The sequence below is a fragment of the Leptosomus discolor genome, chromosome 5 (genome assembly GCF_034619465.1).
Source record: "Leptosomus discolor isolate bLepDis1 chromosome 5, bLepDis1.hap2, whole genome shotgun sequence".
NCBI classification, from domain to species: domain Eukaryota; kingdom Metazoa; phylum Chordata; class Aves; order Leptosomiformes; family Leptosomidae; genus Leptosomus; species Leptosomus discolor.
This window is the reverse complement of record NC_141395.1, coordinates 46,312,729-46,333,809: the sequence shown is the minus strand read 5'-3', so window position 1 is coordinate 46,333,809 and position 21,081 is coordinate 46,312,729. Positions and strand designations below refer to the sequence as shown.

Genomic DNA, 21,081 nt, shown 5'->3' with positions numbered 1-21,081 from the left:
AAGTGTGCCTAAATTGGCTGAAAGTCGTTTGTACGTAGGCTGTAGCCACCATGTTTTTCATGTCTGTGTGCTAAATGTGAAAGCATCTTTTACTATTGGAGAATAACAGTATGCTTAATAATCTACTAATCTAAGTAGTTGAGAAACAAAGCTGTCATGTCTAATTCTACTCATAGAAGAGAGAAAGAAACAGAATGAACAGTCTTTATTTAAAAAAATTTGCAGAGTAAATAAAAGGATATTGGCCAGTTTTTCCCAAAATATGTCAGCTGAATAATTAAATAACCAAATTAGTGAGAGTAACTGCAGTTGATTTTACATTTTTCAGTTTTTGTGAATCAACCATGTGTGTGTGTTTGTGTGTAGTGATTGAAAATATCTTGGAAGGATCCGTCTAACAGAAATGATTGTGTCTTGGAAATGCTAACACTGCAAGTTCGTAATACTTCTATACTTTATTAACATATTAACATACCTTATTGTGACTGGGGGTGAGCTGTAAATGGAGCCCTAAATCACAGTAACAATTTATATCTTAAAAAGGAAGACAAATGTAATTATAATATTACCATTAAGGAGAACCTTTTGTATGAGTCATTACTTTTTCAATGCTACACTTGGTGTTTAAATGATGCCATTTAGTGGCATTGGTAAAGATGTTCTGATGGTTTTGTTCTGGCAAATGATGATTCAATTAAATCTTGATTTTTCGGATGTATGGATTTAATATTTTTTTTTAATGTAGAAGAAAAGTTTTATTTTTTATAAGATTGAAATATTTAACTTACATTGCATTATTTTGATCTTTATGTAGGAATATATGTTAACATTTAAAAAAATCGAGTTATTTTTACTTGACACATAGACAAAACCAAACCAAACCGAACCATGTAAAACACACATCTTAATAACGTCAAACCAAACTATTTTCAAAACTTTTATTTGATTATTGACTTTGCATGTCAATATCTGCTTTTCCCTGTGAGATGTACATTCATTGCTTTCAGGACCCCGACTAATACTGTCTAAGCAATCACATGCATTTATAGAATCAGTTTGTTAATAAGGAATGGTCTTTGTGGTGGTTTTCTGTCCAAAGCAAAAATACAAATGAATTTCCTTCTGTTTGTTTTCTTACAAAACTGTATCCCCCCTCTTTTCTCCGTGATACTCTGAGATCTCCATTTCTTTTTCTCTAGAATTCTTGTGTATCTCTGACAGTTGACATCCCTTGATCTATCTGGTTCAGCAGGGCCTTTCCAGGAGTCAACAGCAGCAGCTCTGTGCTTCTCTGTCGTGTTTCATGGGACTGTGTCAAGAGTGCCAGGATTGTTTGCGAACAACTTTTTTCTCCATAAGGCACCCTTTAGCTCCTTAACCATGGGGAAGGGAGGAGGTGCTGGGACATTTCTTGCTGGCATTTCTGCACAGGCTGAGTGGCTTCACTACACAAGCATGAAGGTAACCCTTTCCCTAAGTCAGGGCTATTTCTTCTTTAATTCAAGGTATTAAATCCCAGGAGTCTTTTAGTTCAGTGAATCCAAGTCAGGGCCCAGAAGCTCACAGTGTTCGTGGTATTTGGTGTCGCCACAGGGATATACAGAATTTTATTCTGCTTTTCTGATACTAAGGCCATGTGATCCATGGTCAGGCTTGTCACTACCAACCCTTGCAAGACCTGTTATTTAACTAATACCGATCCAAGATCTGAGACCTGGCTATCAAAGATCTAGCTAAACATTGTTTCCTTCTAGGTGGTTTTACTTCTCCTGCCCTAATTCTATTAGAAGTTGTGATTAGAGCCATTAAGAACATTTTGCTGTTGCATCAAAACTGAAAGCCTTTTTGTTGTTGTCAGTGGTGGAGAAGACAGGGGAAGCCTGTCATTTTCATCATCCAGCTGTTGTTGGTAGGGAAACTGTGCTTGAGTGGTGAAGAAAATTTTGGTGCTGCAGCAAGAAACTCTGCTGTCTCAAGGCAGAACATAGAGCTGAATGTACACTCCTATCTATCTTATGATCCTGCTATGGAGACACAGAGAAGGAGAGACCCCTACCCAGAATCCAAAGCTCAAGTTTTTTTCCAGAAACAAATGTTTCAACATAATTCCAGTTTCATGAAGTTGCCCAAACAATGTTTCTATGAGAATAAAGGGCAAATTTTGAAACTTTGGAGGTTTTGATAAAATGGTGGTGTTGTCCTAGAGCCAAAATAAATAGCCTCCACTATTTACAACTGTTACACATGGATGGAAATGTTTTTCAGACTCTTTGACCTGTAATAACATTTTCAATATGGTTTCAAATATGGCTATATGGCTTTGCATTTCACTTTACCAATTGTTATTTAATTTTCTTTTTTTTTTATTTTATTAAGGCTATTGCGGCTTTCAGCCTTTTTGACTGTAGAAAAATAACTTTTTTAGCAACTCAGTAAATGTTAGTAAAACTAACAGGGTCATCTGCAAATTACTGGATTAATGTGCTTTTGCTTACAGGCAGATTTTCAGTCAGATATGAGTAATGAACTGTAATTCCTGTTGTTTCGGTTGAAAGATGAAAATGTAAGTGCAATTTACAAAGAAAACTAGAAGAAACGCTATTTGGCTTGCCCTTTTTTGTGATCTATTAGCAGAGGTAGTCAAGGGAAAAACGATCACCAACATTTTCAATAATTAACCAGCTGGCAGAAGCCAGTTTTTGAAAGGAAATTCTGAATGAACTTGATTGAAATAATCTCCCCCTTTACTTCTTTATTCTGTTGTCTTGCTGGTGGGACAAAGGGAAAGTGAATATATATATAAATTCTCTGACTATCAGCACCTAACCTTCCCTTTCAGTAGATATTTGGTCTATCTCCATTTCTTCCTCACTGTTTCTTTCCTAGGCACAGAGGGTCTGGTTTTGGATAATCATGAAGTATGCAAAATGTGTGTCAAACCTGCGCCTGAAAATCAGATATTTATGTGTGCCATTACCTGGTTTTTGCACAATAACCAGTAAAGCTGAGATCCGTAGACATTAGGTATTTAACGTACATCATAGATTTTGCTAAGGAATTGGTACTTAGACCTGGTGCTTCCCATGATGTGCGATGGCATACTGTTAACATCTGGTCCTGTGCCTGATAAATCTCTCCAGGCTCTTCCCTGCTTTTCCTCGAAGAGTGGGTGCATTCTCCCAGATCAAAGAAATGAGAGGACCTGAACGATAAATTCCTGTTTGCTTACGCTGTGAGACTGTCTGAACATGATATAAAACTAGGACAGATAGAAATATTCTGAAATACTCTTCTGGGCTAGATTCTGCTGGTCTTGCAGCTATGGACCTGGGCTTTCTCACTGCAATTTTAAATTCAGAGGATTTAAAATACTTAAGTTGCTTATTTGTGATCTACTTTGGTTAGGTCTATTTGCAGGTCAAATTTCAGCTTTCACAGATTGATATTTTTCAGTTATGATAACCTAAAGAAAAAGGGATGAGATGCAAATGAACAACCCAGCCTCACTCTAGTTAGAAGTAATACTGAAGAAATGAAAATTAGTTTTAAGAAGTTGAGATCAACAGAGTTTGTAGGCATGTGCCTGGGGATAGTCCCTAATGAAAATTAAATGTGTATGTATAGCCTCAACTGCCAAACGATTAAAAAAACAAAGCCAAGCAATTAAAAGGCAGAGATGAGATATTCCCATTTGACATGACTTAACGGAAAGAATGACTATGAATAAGAAACTGCTCCAGTGTCTCTTAAAGACAGCCAGCAGCTTCAGTGTTCTCTTATTAGGAACATCACTTAGCAATAGGACAGAAGTGCCAAATCCTGTCTGCCTCATGAGAGTAGCCCCACTAACTTAAAGGATCTTAATAATGCAAATGATAAATTCACTACTGTGGGTTTAGCTTTCAGTGTTTGAATGAATGGGAAATGAGACAATGAAATTATATAACTAGTTAGTTATTGGATGTGGGAAGTTAAAGGCTTTTAAAATAATTTGGAGTAGTAGTTTGCTTAGGATTTAGGTTAGTAGTTACATACAGTAGGTAATTTTCTGTATGGAAATGAACATTACTTTTATGACGTTTCCTTGAAGATAACTTTGGGATGCTGACAGATCAAGAGTTCAGAATGGACTGAGGAATCACTTGGTAGATATTTACATGAATGGTCAATGTCTCTGCCTAGTTAACTTTTTTAAAGGTATACACAAAAGAAAACGTCCTTAAGAAACATACTCTTTTGAAAAGTCAGGGTTTGGGAACTCACAGCTGGTGGTCTTCTTGGGATACATTGTGTTATGTTTCTAATGCAACACACGAATAGAAACTTGAAAAATTTGAAGGTAAGGTGTGAGAGCTTTTTTTAGAAGTGCTTTCCAGAAAATAACAGCTGAGAGCAAAGTTTTGCCTTTTGGTGCATCTTTGGATGTTCTCACTGCGTTCAGCACAAGTAGTGTGTGCACCTGTCTGAAAGCTAAATTTCAGTAACAGCACATTTCCAAATCAAAATTCCCTACATGTGGAAAAACATCTTGGAGGTTTAAGAAAGACAGTTTTGATTGCTCTCTTACTCGTTTTTAAAAACCCACCTATTTAGGGGACTAATACCTTAGTCCATGGAAAGAGTGTCAGAGCATCTTTGTTTTCAGTTTATGTTCTGATCATGCAAGTACAGACAAGCTTATCTTTGGTCACGTGAACCATTCACATCAGTGGGACTTTCCATATGCTTAAAGTCGGAGATAGCAGTATGTGCTTTTGGAATACCATCCCCAGAAGGTTGTTGCCTTAGAATTGGTTTAAGAACTGATAAAGCTGATAAAGCCTGGTTTGCTTAATTATCCAATCTCAGAATTTCATCTTGTGTGGTGTATAAATTCATTTAACCACACTGATACGGAAACTGCACTCAGAAATTGCAACTGTTTTAACTAAACTTTTACAGCAGATATGTCTTTTTCATATTTAGTTACTAACCACAAGTCATGCTTGGTAATATTATCAGGAAATGTTTATTTATAGGTGAATATAGAGAGAAAAGACTGGTTTTGAAGAAAACCCAAGTAATTGTGTTTCCAAACAAAACCGTGTCTCTAAAGAATGGGACAGTCTCCAGTTGCCCCTTGCTTTTCTACTTCCACAGTTCTCGGGGTTTGGGAATAAAGAAATAAAGACTTCATTTTAAGTACTAGTATAGCTTTTCTTGGGGCAATCTTTTTTTAAGATGAAAATAACATGGTAAAGCTGAAATAACATGGTACAAGTGCAAGCCTTTCTTCTTTGATATTTTCAGTGTTTTCAGATTTTGGATTGGATGCACACATGTGTTGATAGTGTAACCTAAAGAGAAGTGCTGAATCTGTGAAATTTTGATTTAAGGTGAATCACTTTATAGGCACCGTGGCTCCACAGCATAGTCAGTGACTTGGAGCAGCGTTGAAGTGACGGTGTATGAGAGAGGTACACTTTGGGATAGCTATTTTAGCTATTTTTGTTTGGGCTTGTTTTCCGATTTTTTGTGACGTTAGAATTGGATCCTGTGAAAATGATTGTAAGGTTTTAGAATATGACCATAAGTGGAGAATACAAAGCATAAAGCAGTTTAGCTGTTTAAGCTTGGGAATGATATCTGTTTTGATAAAAATGATATCTTAATAAATCTGTAAGAGAAAAGTAAAAATGTAATGCTTTTCATCTGGCGTTGGCAAGTCACTGGACATATTTGTATTTAATTTAACTTTGAGCATTTTTTAATGGAGTGGTAAGCTGGACCATTTGTTTTAGTTTGCCTGGTAGGCGTGTAAAATTATGCTTTGGTTATGCTTCTCTATAAACTTGTCTCCTAGATCTGTAGAATCTGCCTGTGAAAATAGTGACAAGTATATTCTATACAAAGATCAAGGGAGGCTACTGGAGTAGTTTTGTTGCTCTATTTATTGTTTTGAGTGGAGCATTGGATCTGAGAGACTTTTAAAGTCATGGTGACGCTAATACGTTTTGAAAGGAATTGATTTAAAGATTTGATCTGTCCATTGTTATCTGAACTGCAATAATGCTCAAAGCATTGTTTTTTCCTGAGCGAATGACCACATTAAAGAAAAAATTCTAAAGCATATATAGATAGCCTTGGTTGTGCGTTCATGAAGAAAAGAAGGAAGTGAACTGATTTCCTGACTTAAAAGCTTTTGAGAAGTCTGCTTGGCTTCTGCTCACAACTCCTCTCAGTTTTGTGTCCTCAGGCTCAAGAGAGTGGTTAAACCTTATGGTTTTTCAGGGTTTTTTTGGTAGCTTCTGTGTGAGTGAATTTAGACGGGGTGAGGTAAATATGCCTTTATGAATGTTTCTTTGGAAGTACTTTTATGCGTGCTTGTCCCTTGCCTCCTCATCACAGTGCTGGGACATGCGAGGAATAGAGGAGAGCTGGGACATGTTCCTCTTTGAAACCTCTGCCTTTCAGCTTTGTTCTGTGCAGAAATAAAACCTGCTTTGTACCTAGTGAAACATCCCGCTGCTTATTCTCCAGTGACAGCATAGCTCAGCTTTCCAAGGAAATGTGCTGCCAGTAGAACGAGAGAGGATGCTATGGTACCATAGCATAGTGATGCTTCTTTTGCTTGCAAAATCCCAAGTAGTAACCCCGTGACTTATCTTTTTTTTTTTTGTAGGCACCTAAATTTCCTGACACATAGAGACACAGTCAGGATTATATAAAGTTCATCTTGCCATTTCTGTTAAAGCTCACTCCTCAGGTTGTAGAAAAGTAACCTATAAACACCGGGTCTTTCTTGCAAATTCACATGATTTTTTTTGTTTGTTTTTATTCTCCCTTGTGCTGTTTTTTCAGTATTAGTCTTGTTCAGAAGGTAGGACACTGAATTATTACTTTGATGAAGTAAATTATGCTCCTGGACTTCCCACACTACTCCATGAATATGGGGGATGCATTTTTTCTTTCGTATCTCTGTTTCCCAATCAATACCCTCATGCTAATGACAGCTAAATTTTTGGAATAAAAATTTGAAATTACAGATATGAAAGGATTATCCTTCTATGTCACTAAAAAGTGTCCTACAAAATCTACTAAAATTGATGTACTATTATGACAGGAAAAACCATGCATAAAAACTCCAGAATGCTTTTGCAGGATTTTGCAAATTCTAAACTTTCATCAAAAATAGAATAAAGGTCAAATTCTGCTTGCCTTACACATGTATGAAATGAACAGTTGTACTACAGTGACATGCTGCCAAGATTTGAACAATGGGGTCTTTCAGAAATGTTCCTCCTCATCCAGTGATAAACTCTGTGTGGTGACATGTGTGCGCACACAGAGGAGATGGAGAAGGACTGAGCAATATATGCCTGTGTTTTTACTTTTTAAACCAGAGTGGATTTTTTTAGAACCCATGAGCCAGGCAGCCTGTTGTAGCCCACTAATGTTGTTTGCTTTCTGTTCATCCAGGCACAATATGATTCTTGCGACTTTAATTGGTACTAGCATTACCGATATAAAAAGGCACAGTCGGAGGGTTAACATTGTATGCATTTGAGGATGCCATAGGAACATGTGTTATATATTCATATATGCAAAACATATTGAAGTTGTCATTTTGTGTGATTAGAGGAGGAAAAGGACGTTCAAAGTATTTTTATGACCTCTGTCTCAGTATATTTTTATAGTCTGGGTAGGTTAAAAAAAAAAAATCTTTGGCAGCAAAGCTATTTAATGCATGTGATGTGAACACAGGGATTTTCGGACCAGTAGAGGATTCAGTCCAACTTACTGTAGTCATAGAGACTTTGCTGCAATAGGCTTTGCCTAAAGCTTTCTTCTGTTGATGACGAATCTCCTATGAATAGAAGCAATAGACAATATTATCATTTTGTCAAATGTTGTCAGAACAGCAGCATTCATTGCAACGTGTCCCAGGATAAACTTCTCAGTGGAGAAGAATGACATTGCTTGATCTTACTTCGCTTTGGTAGGTAAATTCCATGTGTAATTCAGTTACTGTTGGTTTGACTCCCTGTCTTGGTTTGAAAGACAGGTGTCTGCGGAGGAAGGCAGGAGCCTCCCTTGAAATGGAAAATGCAACCCCCTTCCCTACAAATTATTATAATTTTGAAATTAACGGGCCTTCAGGCAAAGATATGGGGAATAGGAATGACAATTCTTTACTAATATATGTATATATATAACACAAGGCAGGGAAAAAACCAACCCACTGGTTTACACTGACAGAGTCAGGAATACAACCTGACACCCTGTTAGGGTGGCAGTAGCAGTCCGATAAGATGCTGGCTGCAGTCCTCCTGAAGCGATGGATGCAGTTCTGTTGAAGCAGCGATCTTGTAAAAGGGTCTGGTCTTCCTCCGAAGGTCCAGTGGTGGGTAGGTAGCTCTTGTCCTCTGGAACTCCAGTGGGGGGAAAACTCCTCTGAGAATCCGGTGGAAGACGGCTGCTAGGGTGTTCGAGATCTCAGTTTTTATTTAGCATGGACTGCTTGGCTCCTTCCCCCCCGGGCGGAGCATCTCACCATGGGATGGGGAGTCGTGAGGCAGTTCCTTGATGGGCCGTTAACAGGAGATAGTCCAGGAGTGAGTTATCTATGGGTCAGGCGATAAGGCATTGTTGTGCCCAGTAACAGGAGATAGTCCAGAGGGGGGAGGCAGGGAGCACCGCCCCACCTGGTCTCAACAGCTCCTGAAGATGGTAATAGAATACTTTTTTTCTTTTGGCACATTTTACACTGTAACCTAGGACACTCCCTTTCTCTCTCCCATCCCACGTCTTCGCTGTGATGGACGTTTGTGGCTCAGCCTGGCTAATCATAGCCAGCTGCAGTTTCGAATCTAGACAACTGTGCTAGTACGGTCTTGTGCCTGAGATAATACACTGTGCTGAGGGCATACTCAGTGAAGCAGAGAAGCTCCTCAGATACAAAACTTCAAAGAAATTAAAATAGCTGTGGCTGGATATCATGGGAGTAAATGGGCACTTAACTGACTGTCTGAACCAGGATTTTTTTACTTATCTACAGTCTATGTCAGAGGTAGAACTGCGATCTGCAAGACCAGGTTTGGGAGGTCTGGGGAAGGCTATCCGTCATCACTGAAGAGAAGGTGCACACAGAGGAGGAGTATGCTTGCTAATGCAAACTCCTCCCCACAACACAGTTCTTCAGAGAAAAGGAAAACTTTAAAGAATCTACAAGGTCTTTGGTCTTTGAAATTGTCTTGTTTAAATACCATGTGGTTTTAGTAGACTAACCTGTGCTTTGGTTGAAGACGAAGATCCTGCATCACAGCAGCAGCAAGCTACAACAGGCTTCTGGGGAAAAACTTTTGCAAGATCCAGCCTGAGCTGGTTGTGTTGGATGTCATGAGTAGTTCTCAGATGGCTCTAATTCAGCTAGGAGTGGGTGACCAGCAGATGCTCTTTACTAGAGAGACCCACGTTTCCAGAGAAGCGTACTCAGTGACTTGCCAGCATTGAACATGCATGGCTCATGCAGTAACACTGAGGAGTACAATTTTTCATTTGAGTGAAAACTAATCAGATGAATGTTGTAGCCCGTATGTCTATATTAACAATAGTTTCCTCATTTTATCTTTTGAAGGTGATTTATTGTTTGGAGTATAGCTATAACTCGTAGAATGTACATCGTATCTATTTTATCATGGGAAAGGTGATACTACTGCTATTTTATAGCATAGTTTGTTATGACTTAAGAAATTGGAAGGCAACTTGCAAATCTAAGCACCAGTCAAGGTTAAAAGACATATCCTGGAGTGCAATTTAAAAAATTGTCTGGATACCATGTGGCCTGCCTCTGCATTGCAGTACTCCAGCATGTCGCCCAGTAAAAATGTGTGTAACTTCTGTTGTTAAACCTTTCTGCTGTTGAATCGGTACAACTCCCTAGATGAAGATCTGAGATCATGGCCCAAAGAGGGAGGACCAAAAAGAGGTAGCTGAAATGCCAGGCAGGGGGCTGAAAGCAAGGTGCTCCTACATCATCTACATGTTTCAGAACCTTTTTCATCCAGAAACTGGAGACCTTCTAGTGACCTGAGTGCAAAAAATTATGGAACAGTTCTTCATATAATTTTTTATTTGTGAATTGGGTTCAGTTTTGATGATGCCCTGATTGAGTCTGTTTCCAGTTTAGTTTTGTTTCTATATCATCCAGTAATCTTGGTGGCCTGTTTGGGAATCAGGAACTTCCTTATTCCTGGACATTGAGGTGCATAGGTGTGAGGGCTGTGACCAGAATTTCAAGGGTCCAGGGCCATGAAGCAGTCTGGCACGATGACTCTTGGAGGTTGCTCTCCTTTCACTTCCACAGACAGTTTTGGACATTTGGGGCAGATTTTTCCATGTACCTCATTTTGAAACATCAAAATGTCTTACTTGACATGCACTATCTTTAATCCTATTTAGAAGTCCAAATCAGTTTATTGCACTTGGTGTCTCGTTTCTGATAGTGGCCATTACTAGGTGCTGAGGAAGATCACAGGATCACAGAATGGTAGGGGTTGGAAGGGACTTCTGCAGATCATCCAGTCCAACCCCAAAGACGCTGCAAAGTGTCTTAAAATGTCAGGTGTGGAATTTGTCTGCTCACAGGTTGCCTCCTGCCCTGGACGAGGCACATGGGGGCTCTCTGTTTTCTGAAAGATCTGGGAAGTTACATGTTGTCTGTAAGTAACATTAAACAAAGGTCTTGATGCTGAACAGCATACAGTAATTTAAAAATACTTTTGAAATTGTCTGCAGCATTCCCCCCTCTAATGGAGCACAGTATATGCTGTTGCTTTTACCTTTATTGTACAGTATTTCTGTTTATGAAGAAAAACCTCTGAAGTTACAAGGTGTAGAAAATAAATGGTCTGGGTAATGCTTCTAAGCCTAAGCAGTTGCTACATTTTGCCAGTTTCAGTGGTGGAACTGAACCTGAATAAATGCAGCATAAATATTTTTTTCTCAATACTGAAATTAATGGATTAGGTAACTCTTTTACTCCCTTTCTGTCCTCAGTAAACTTTTTAGTGAACTGAGTTTGCTATAGTTGTTTGAATCAATTTTCCAAGCAAACATTTGTAGAACAAAATGTGTTATAGTGGGTGGAGGTTGTGGGTTTTTTTTTCCCCTCCTCATGATGTGGATTTTGCAAATAACAGTTACTGTGGGTTTTATCTAACCACTCACTGCTGAGGAGCAGTGTTGTGAAGTCTCATGGAGCATTTTAGGCATACAGAGAATTGTCTACAATCAATCCAGAAGAGAACATGGCTAGAATAAATTTAAATAGTGAACATGGTTCTGGAAACGATTATGCAAAAAGGACTTCAGTAAAATCTAATTATTTGAAATTGCAGTTTCATAAAAACTGAAAATGTATTTAAGAAAGAGTAACTTAAAAGTGATAAATCTGTTCAATCAATTTGTAGTCTGGAAGCATTTTTTACTATAGGTAGTTTACCTTTTGTGGTAGCTTCTGTGTTTTTTCCTTGCAATATAGCTCTCAGATGGCAGCCCTTTTTTATTCGAGAGAATGTTCTTTTTCATCTTTCTCTTATTTCAAAACATAAGATGAAAATGTACAAGTTATTTTGGTTTGATCAGACAGACCTAGTGTTTTCTTTTTGCTTATTTTGTCCATGAGATATGATTTGCTGTAAGTGGTAATGCAGAAACCCAAGCTCTAATAACTCAGGTATGGTTCCTCAGCTGCTGCAGTCTAGGACACAGCATGTCTGATTGAGGATGGCACCAAAAAAGACTGGAGTCTGTGTACTGCTATGGAAATCAACTGGTACACAGAAAACATGTTGAAATAAAGATTTTTCAGTGAAGATGATGTTTTCAGAGAATTAGATAATAATTTGTTTTTTCATGTGCTACATAGTGGATCTGCAGCAGCTGAGCAAGTGTGATTGTGCTGCTGCAGCTTGGATTTTTGTGGTGCTAGACATGTAAGTGGACAGCAGAGACCATCCCTTACCACCCCTCTTGCCTTTCGTGCTTGCAGCCAGACAGTATGGGAAGCAGGGCAGAAGCATCTTTTAAGATGTTTAAGGGTTCTGGGTGCAGTAGGGAAGGAAAGAGATGGAGTAGGGGAATAAAACAGAATAGAATAGAATAGAATAGAATAGAATAGAATAGAATAGAATAGAATAGAATAGAATAGAATAGAATAATTTCAGTGGGAAGGAACCTGCGATGGTCATCTGGTCCAACTGCCTGACCACTTCAGGGCTGACCAGAAGTTAAAGCACGTTGTGAAGGGCATTGACCAAATGCCTCTTAAACACTGAGAGTCCTGGGGCATCAACCACCTCTCCAGGAAGCCTGTTCCAGTGTTCAACCACCCTCTCGATAAAGAAATGCTTCCTGATGTCCAGTCTGAACCTCTCCTTGCACAGCCTTGAACCATTCCCATGCGTTCTGTCACTGGGTACCAGGGAGAAGAGCTCAGTACCTCCCTCTCCATGTCCCCTCCTCAGGAAGCTGTAGAGAGCAATGAGGTTGCCCCTCAGCCTCCTTTTCTCAAACTAGGCAAACCCAAAGTCCTCAGCTGCTCCTCCTAGGACATGCCTTCCAGCCCTTTCACCAGCTTTGTTGCTCTCCTATGGACACATTCAAGGACCTTCACATCCTTCTTAAATCGTGGGGCCCAGCACTGCACACAATACTCCAGGTGAGGCCGCACCAATGCTGAATACAGTGACATAATCGCCTCTTTTGCCTGGCTGGTTATGCTGTGTTTGATGCATTCCAGGATGGGGTTTGCCCTCTTGACTGCCAGGGCACTGCTGACTCCTGTTGAGCCTGCTGACGGCCAGCATCCCCAGGTCCTTTCTGCAGGGCTGCTCTCCAGCCACTCATCTCCCAATTTATACTTGTGCTCGGCATTACTCCATCCTAGGTGCAGAATGCAGCATTTTGACTTGTTAAATTTCATCCCATTAATCGTCATCCAATGCTCCAATCTATCTAGATCCCTCTGCAAGGCCTCCTGTTCCTCAAGAGAATCAACAGCACCTCTCAGTTCGGTATCATGAGCAAATATCTAATGGAGTATTCAACTCCTGCATCCAGATTGTTGATAGATATATTGAACAGCATTGGCCCTAGAATTGAGCCCTGAGGAACACTGCTGGTGACCAGTTGCCATCCAGATGTAGCCCCATTTCTACAACCCTTTGAGCCCTGCCCTTCAGCCAGTTCTCCACCCAGGGCACCATGAACCCACTCATCCCACAGTTGTGCAGCTTGTCCAGAAGGATGCTGTGAGGGACAGTATCAGAAGCCTGACTAAAATCCAGAAAAACTACATCCACCACCTTCCCTTCATCCACTAGGTGGGTGACTTTATCACAGAAAGATACCAGATTAGTTATACAGGACTTTCCCTTTGTGAACCCATGTTGACTGTGCCTGATGATTACATTATTCTTTAAATGCCTTTCAATAGTACCCAGTATAATCTCCATAATTTTTCCAGGAACTGAGGTTAGACTAACAGTTCTGTAGTTCCTTGGGTCTTCCCTCATGCCCTTTTTGTAGATTGGAATAACATTGTCTAGCTTCCAGTCAGTAAGGAGCCCCAGACTCCCAAGACTTATGGTAGATGATGGAGAGGGGTCCTGCCGTAAGATCTGCTAGCTCTTTCATACTCTGGGATGAATCCCATCATGTCCCGTGGACTTGTGAACATTCAGCTGGTCCAGCTGATCTCTTACAAGAGAACAATCTTTGGAAGATGGCTAAGGTGTTGATGTTGTGGTCAAGATCATTTGGTCTTGTAAAAGGTATCTGAATTTAAGGTTGTGATAACTGACCTTGGCTTAGTTCAAAAGTTGATTTGGGATTTGCAGAAGTAGAGGAGGAAAGGAGTGCAATTGGCAAGACCTAAGGGCAAAGGAAATGACAGCCTTTAAATTATCCACCTTTCAAAACCTGGAAATGAGAGCAGGATTCCTAAATCTCGGCACTCAGTTCTTCTCAGCAAACAGACCAGATGTTTTTGTCTGCTCCTGCTGGTGTCTCACAACTGTGCCTCTACTGGGACATGCAGAAAGGTTTCCTGGGTCCCAGGTTCAGTTGCGTCTTGGCCCAATGCTAAGATGTAGTCTTTCCTTGCCTCTGTCTCCCCCTTGCTCCTGGCAGCACTGGCATGCAAGCCAAAGTGGGGCCATAATGTTTTCTCACACATGCCCTGGTGTGGGTGGCTGAAGGACCAGGACTGATGACTGCACTCTGAAGAGTGTCTTGTAGAAGACACAGCAGATAGAAGCCTTCTATGGGTATCTCCTACTCTGTTATTCCAAGTTATAAGGATTTTGCTGTCATCCAATATTCAGACCGTGATGATGTTGTAAAGTGTGTGTCTGTATGATTGCACACGAGAAATTACTTTCATTCTACTTGCTTTTAAATTAGGAAATCTCTTTTCAAATAGCATTAAGATTTTAAATTTAAAAGATCAAATGTTGTGAATAAGCCAGGAGTCTTGCAGGAAATATGGTCTACTGGTATCAATATGTAAAACAGGGGCAAGTCCATGGCTACACAGATAAAAACATAATTCTGTCAATCTCTGAAATTAGGAATATTTGTTTTCTTAACTTTCTTCATCCTTTTAAACTTGGTATTAGTCTGACGGCAACTAAGTTGGAATGTTGTACTTTGATGTCTTACACAATTTTTATACTTTTCTCTTTGCTTACCCTTAATTACATTTTTTCTATTTATGTATTAAATTTTGTTTTGATTCAAAGGAAATGTTACCAAATATGAAAAATATTGGCAAAGCTAAGTATGCTTTCCATTCAAAATACCGAAGTAGAATATACTCCCATCCATAATTTGTCTGAAAATGTACAGAAAGCAGCAATTTTCTTATCAATATGTTACTTATGCAGAAGTTGCTGCTTTTGAAGGTTGCAAAAAAAGGGCTCTGAATGTTTTAGGGTGCAAAACTCGCTGCTTTAAGAAACATGTTTTACTTTTGGATTTTGCATGTAAATAACTAATGAAACATTCATTTTATTGATGTATGACTGACCTTTTATTTCCTCAGCCGTCATGTACGTAATGGGAGCACTTGGTCCTGCAGCTGGATACTTGCTAGGAGGACTTCTTATTGGTTTCTATGTTGATCCTAGGGCAACTGTTTATATTGACCAGAGTGATCCCCGATTCATTGGAAACTGGTAAGGATCAAGCATTTTTCAAAACTGCTCTCTAAATTGCCAGTAGGGAATTGAGACAGGCTAGGAAATCATATCCCTTGAGGGCTTGTTTAAGGTTGTAGAAGGTTTCTGTTGATGACTACATGCTAGCCTGTGACAGAGAGGAAATGTTTGTCACAGAAGCATGCAGGCACAGTGCGTGGAAAACCTTCTACTTTTGGCTGCTGCAGGACTTTCTCTGATCACTGTGGGCACTGACTGGCAGTGCCTAGCACGGGAGTGGCAAGACAGGATATTGGTATTGCAGGAGGCCATTGAGGATCACTGCTGCCCAGGGCTGAGCCCTTCCTGCTGGAAGTTGAATTAATCCCTTCTTTGGTTTTCCAGAGCAGGCAGCATGAAACACTGAGCTCTGCTGCCCAGATGAGGAGTGATAGACTTCATTTACCCTAGTAAGATTGGATAGGGTCAGAACATGGCCTTCCCAGCCTTGTTTCTCAGGGTGATGGCTTGTGTTTAGGCAGCAGATGATGTAAATCGTCACATGATTCTCTAGTAAATAGTAGGCTTCCAGCAGCACTGAGATAAAATAGCCATAATCGTTAGCTTAAGTCTTTGGACAGCCTTTGAGGTGTGGCCTCCTTCAAAATGTCTTGTTGAGGAAGCGGGTCTTGAGGAGGCTTTAACTGCCTTTTCTCAGATAATTGGTAAATCTGCCTTGAAGTTTTCGTGCAAGTCCAGAAAAGACTTAAGTTCATTATTCCAAGAGGATACCTCTACTTTGTAGGTGTAGGGTGCAGTGTCATTTCTGGTGCACTGCGTTAGTGTTTGTCACTATGCTATTGCAGTCAGAACATATCTGTTTCTGTTTATCCTGCAGTGGTATGTCCTGACTGGTTGATGTGAAAAATTCTGTCTTTGGAGTGTTCTTAAACCTATGAAGATTTAGTTCTGCTTTATTTGTCTTACTTAGTCCAAGAGCATTGCTGGACAGGATTGTGTAGCCGAATTTTTAGCGAGACTAAGGCAAACCTGAGTGCTCAGTTAACCAGTGACCTTGGGGTTAACGGCTCTGTGCTCTCATGTGTACACCGACTTATCTCACAGAAAAGGTTTGTCCTGTGAATGTGCTGCAGTGTCAAAAATGTGCTTTGACTATTCTTGAATAAAAGATTTGAAATCAAAGCGAAATTTTATACATTCTTCATAAAAACTCTTACATTTCATGTGTTTTTAAGGACATCAGAACTGGTAATCAGTATCTGATCAGTACTTTTCAACAGATATTGTGAACAGGCCCATAAATATATTTGTTAATTGAAATCAGTGGGGCTATACAAGTGTGAGGCAAGCTTTTGACTTTATCTATAATGCAGCCACTGTTATAACCATCTTACATTTGGGCATATCTCTGAGAGTTTTAGCTTAAACAGCTCTGATGAAGGTAAAGTTAGGCAAAAAAAATGCCTGTACTTGCTCATGAATTACAAGTTTTAAATACCCTCCCTCAAAAGAGCGAGTGGCGGGGTTGGGTGCCTGGTGCTGGGATCCACGGCGTCCTATGGGAATGCTGTAACCACACATCTCCGTGGCAAAAGTGGTGAGAAGTAACATATTACAGTCATTTCTGCAGGCAGCCTTTGAGAATATCTACTGTACCAGGTCTTGCAAAGCGAAATAGGGATAAGAGCCTAGTTTGTGCATTCAGCAGATTTTATGTCAAATTGCAAAACAGGTTTTATGTGTCTCCAAGGTTTAATGTCACCTGAACAAGTATCTTGGTGATTTCAACTTTGCACAGGGGTGCCAGCAGAGGTGATGCAAATATAACTGAAGCAAGGGCAGGAATCACTGTCATAGGATCTCGGCAGGCGAGTCATATTCTAGCCAGAATAGAAAAGTAAAAGCCATTCAAAGTTACCTTTTTCCATCTTGCTGATTAAAACTGTACAGTCTGGCTTTCCCTGAAGGGTGTTCCACTTCCTTGTGTTACTCTTTCATTTTTGACTCTCAATTTTTCCTCTCTTTAATTTCTAAAGAGAAAAATGCCCTGCTGTCTGGTCTCTGGTAGTTTGTTTCACAGTTTGTGGTGGCCTCTCATAAAAGTTAGGTGGTGTTCATAGCATTTGTGCCTCATTGTCTTTTCTCCTTTGAAGCTTTACCCATTAAAATGAAGACTTGCACGGTGTGAGGACTGGTCCTTTGTCCCTTGCTACTTGCTGACTGCCTGGTTGCGGAGAGCTCTGAAAGTGTAGGCTTTCATTCCAATGAAATCTATTTTCTGGGACCATGACATTTTCTCCTTGCAGGGAAGTGCTGCGTAGCCAAGTTTATTTTTATTTATGTAATCTAACAATTTGAAATACAAGAGTAGTCTAAGCCTTACTTCAGCTGACATTCTTTTTAAAAGTAGGGTGCAACTGAGGTAAGTTAATGGGCAGTCATATTTGATATTTCTCAGCCTTGTCTCCTTTGAACGGATTTAGTGTCTTTGATTCCCATCTTTCCTTTATTATAGCTGTAAGGTTTCTAACTCAACTTATCGCAGGGGCCCTATGAAAAAAGTCCATTATTAAAGGAGGTAATGATTACAGACAAAATGGTGAGTACAGCAACTATGATAAGTGGCAACAAAGATTGTAGTAAAGCCTAGTTTTTACACAAGCTGTTCCTTTCTAAGAGGTATTTTGCATGTATGCAGCACAGGTGACTTGGTTTATCTCTTGTGAAACGTGATAAAGAAAGTAAGTGGTTATTTCTCTGGGACTTATTTCTAATCTGATTCGTCCTTGAATTTCACAGAACTTGGATTTACACTCCTGGGTTTTGCACAGCTGGGCTTTCTGTAGGTGCTCTGGGCTAAACTCCAGGCCCATCAGATGTTTGAAACTGCTCTTTATTCAAATGTGGTGACTGTAGGGATATCTGTTAGAAATCATCCGTCATGCTGTTGTCTTTGAGAACTGTTAATGTGCCATATAGGGAGCTCATTAGTTGTGGAGTAGCCCTTGGCAGTCTGTCAGGTGCTTTGAATCAAATTTTCTTTTGCTGACACTTCTCTGAGTGTTTGCCTAGTTCTGCATCTGTTTAATACTTGGATCTTCCCATATAGGTTTTCATCAGCATTCCACACAAGAAGTTTAAAGGAATTCCTCCAGCACTGTCTGGTCCTTCCTCAGGTTTAATTGCTTTTATTTGAGGTCCTTGGGCTTGCACAGATGCCTTTGAGGTATTCTTCTGCATATTTTCTTTGACTTTAGAAGAGAGAAAATCAAGGGCTTTTTAATTAGTACAGATCCTGTTCTGACCTCTCATTTCCCATTGTAGGTGTCCTTATTATGTTTGATACTGTCTTTTGTCTGTTTTCCAAATCTTTGTTATTTCTCCAGGAAGATGCGAAGTGTTGACTGTGCAGATAATTGCATCCAGTGCTGCATTTGTGATGTCTCCAGCACTTGGTATGCCACTGTAACAGTCCTTTTGGATTTGAATTTCATCTCATGCTGCATCACAGGCCCTGGCTCCTTTTCTGTTTCCCACTGAGTGGATGGTTTCAGGTTTCTGCAAGTTATTGCCACAGATTGTTTCTTTGATCAGTGCCTTTTCCGCTTCTGCCTTTGAGATCCTGAAAGGGATGTTACTACATTTTTATACAGTCTACCAATTTATTCCCTGTCTGATAGTGCTGACTAATCCTCCTAAAAGTCTGGGTTTTAATCCATGTATATTATCAGCTAAAATGAATGAATAGAGGATTTTCTGTTTACATAATATCAAAACTAGTGAAAACTTTCAATCACTTAGATTTGCCTCACAGAGCTTCCCACACAATCTTTCTAACAAAAATGGTGTTACACATGGCTGTTTGTTTGGTGTTTGCCTTTGCATAACCATTTACCACACAAACTGTTACACATGCATATGATTTTGTCTTCATTTAAAAATGCAATTTGCAGTATCTTTGCGCTACAAATACAAGGTCAAATGTTTTTTGGTTTTTGTACAAGTAATCCTGTCTGCTTAGTGCTTTTAAGTGTTTGAAGTTTGAACAAATTGAGCACCCAGCTGCTTTCGTGCTCCCCCTCCTAAGCAGAACAGGGGGAGAAAACAAGATGAAAAGCTTGTGGGTTGAGATGAGAACACTCACCAATTAACATCATAGGCAAAACACTTGATTTAGGGAAATTATTTTAGTTTACTGCAGATTAATAGCAGAGTAGGATAGTAAGAATTAAAAACAGAACTACAAACACTTTCCACCCACACCACCCTTCTTCCAAGGCTCAGCTTCACTCCCAACTCTTCTGCCTCTTCTACTCAGAGTGTTGCAGGGTGACAGGGAATGGGGATTGTGGTCAGTTCATAACACTCCATCTCTGCTGCTCCTTCCTCCTCATACTCTTCCCCTACTTCAGTGTGGGGTCCCTCCCATGTGAGACAGTCTTTAATTAGCCGCTCCAGCACAGGTGGTTTCCATGGGGTGCAGTCCTTCAGGAACAGACTGCTCCAATGTTGGTCCCCCATAGGTCACAGGTCCTGCCAGAAAACCTGTTCCTGTGTGGGCTCCTCTCCAAAGGGTGCAGTTCCTGTCAGGAGCCTGCTCCAGCACAGGCTCTCCACAGGGTGCATGTGGGTGTCTGCTCTGCCATGGTCCTCCATGTGCTGTAGGGGAACAACTTGCATTACCATGGTCTCCTCCAGGGGCTGCAAGGGAATCTCTGCTGCGGCACCTGGAGCACCCCTTCCTCCTCCTCCTTCTCTCACCTTGGTGTCTGCAGGGCTGTTTCTCTCGCATTTTCTTATCCCCCTCAGATAAAATGCAGCATTTTTTACTCTTTCTTAAGTAAGTTACCACCAACGTGCCATGGACATCGCTGATGGGCGCAGCTTTAGGCAGGGGTGGATCCATTTTGGAGCTGACTGGAGCTGGCTCTGTCCAACATGGGGGCAGCTCATGGTGTCTTCTCACAGAAGCACCCCTGCAGCCCCCACTCTGCTACCAAAACCTTACTATGTAAACTCAGTACAATTAGATTAGTATATAGTGAGAATTGCACTTTCAGTACATGGGAGAACTCTGTGGGTGAATTCTGACATTGTCCTTCTTTATGGAAACATCTATGTGAGTTTACACACGTTTCCCTGTAGTCTTTCATTGCAAGATGTATTTAGGGGAGAAATTATGTTGTCTGATACTCTACTTTCTGGTTGCAGAAGGTTAACTCTAGAGTACTTTCTAGTAACACCCTTTTGCCCCTCTGTGTTCCTGTGGTAAGGTTCATTAAGCTGCTTGGCCTCAGGGAGGATAACTGTGTGCCTGCAGTCTGAAAGGCACTTTTCTGGCATCCCAAACATTGCCCCTTCTGTGAGTATGTCCCAGGTCACTCCATGTGAGCCAAGGGATCATTGCAGGGTTGTTTATATCCTGTTCTTATAAGACAGAGGGAGAGAAGAGGCAGTTCTTTGTGAAGGGATATTTCATGTTGTGGTCACAGAACAGAGTTGCAAAGTTCTGGCATGAACTGCAACACATAAGTTGTTTACAGTCAGGCTTTGGGAGCTCTTTGTTGGGAAGGGACAGGATTGGGCAGTCAGTGCAGTAAGAGGTAGGCACTGGAAAGCAGAATAGATTTGGTCCTGTATCCATCTAGACATTTTATCTTGTGACATGAATAACTTTTTTCATGTTCCCCAGAGGAATATGGTATTGCTTTACTGTGAATTATCCAAGAAAGTCAAGTAAAAGTGAGTATCTACTTCACAGCACTCGATACTGAATAATTACCAACAGTGAAAATTACGGGAACTCAAAGCTGATTATGATTTCATAGTATTTGGTGGGTTCTGGATAAATACCTTTATCAGTAGACAAGCCAACAGAAAC

General features: G+C 40.3%; 1 protein-coding gene across 1 annotated transcript in view; it reads left to right on the top strand.

Moving 5' to 3' along the window:
• SLCO5A1 (solute carrier organic anion transporter family member 5A1) overlaps positions 1-21,081 on the top strand; it is a 74,098-nt gene that overhangs the window by 18,880 nt on the left and 34,137 nt on the right. Inside the window, exon 2 of the mRNA XM_086465737.1 lies at positions 15,086-15,218. Coding sequence (XP_086321863.1) covers positions 15,086-15,218 — 133 coding nt within the window. The remainder of the gene's footprint in view (positions 1-15,085; positions 15,219-21,081) is intronic.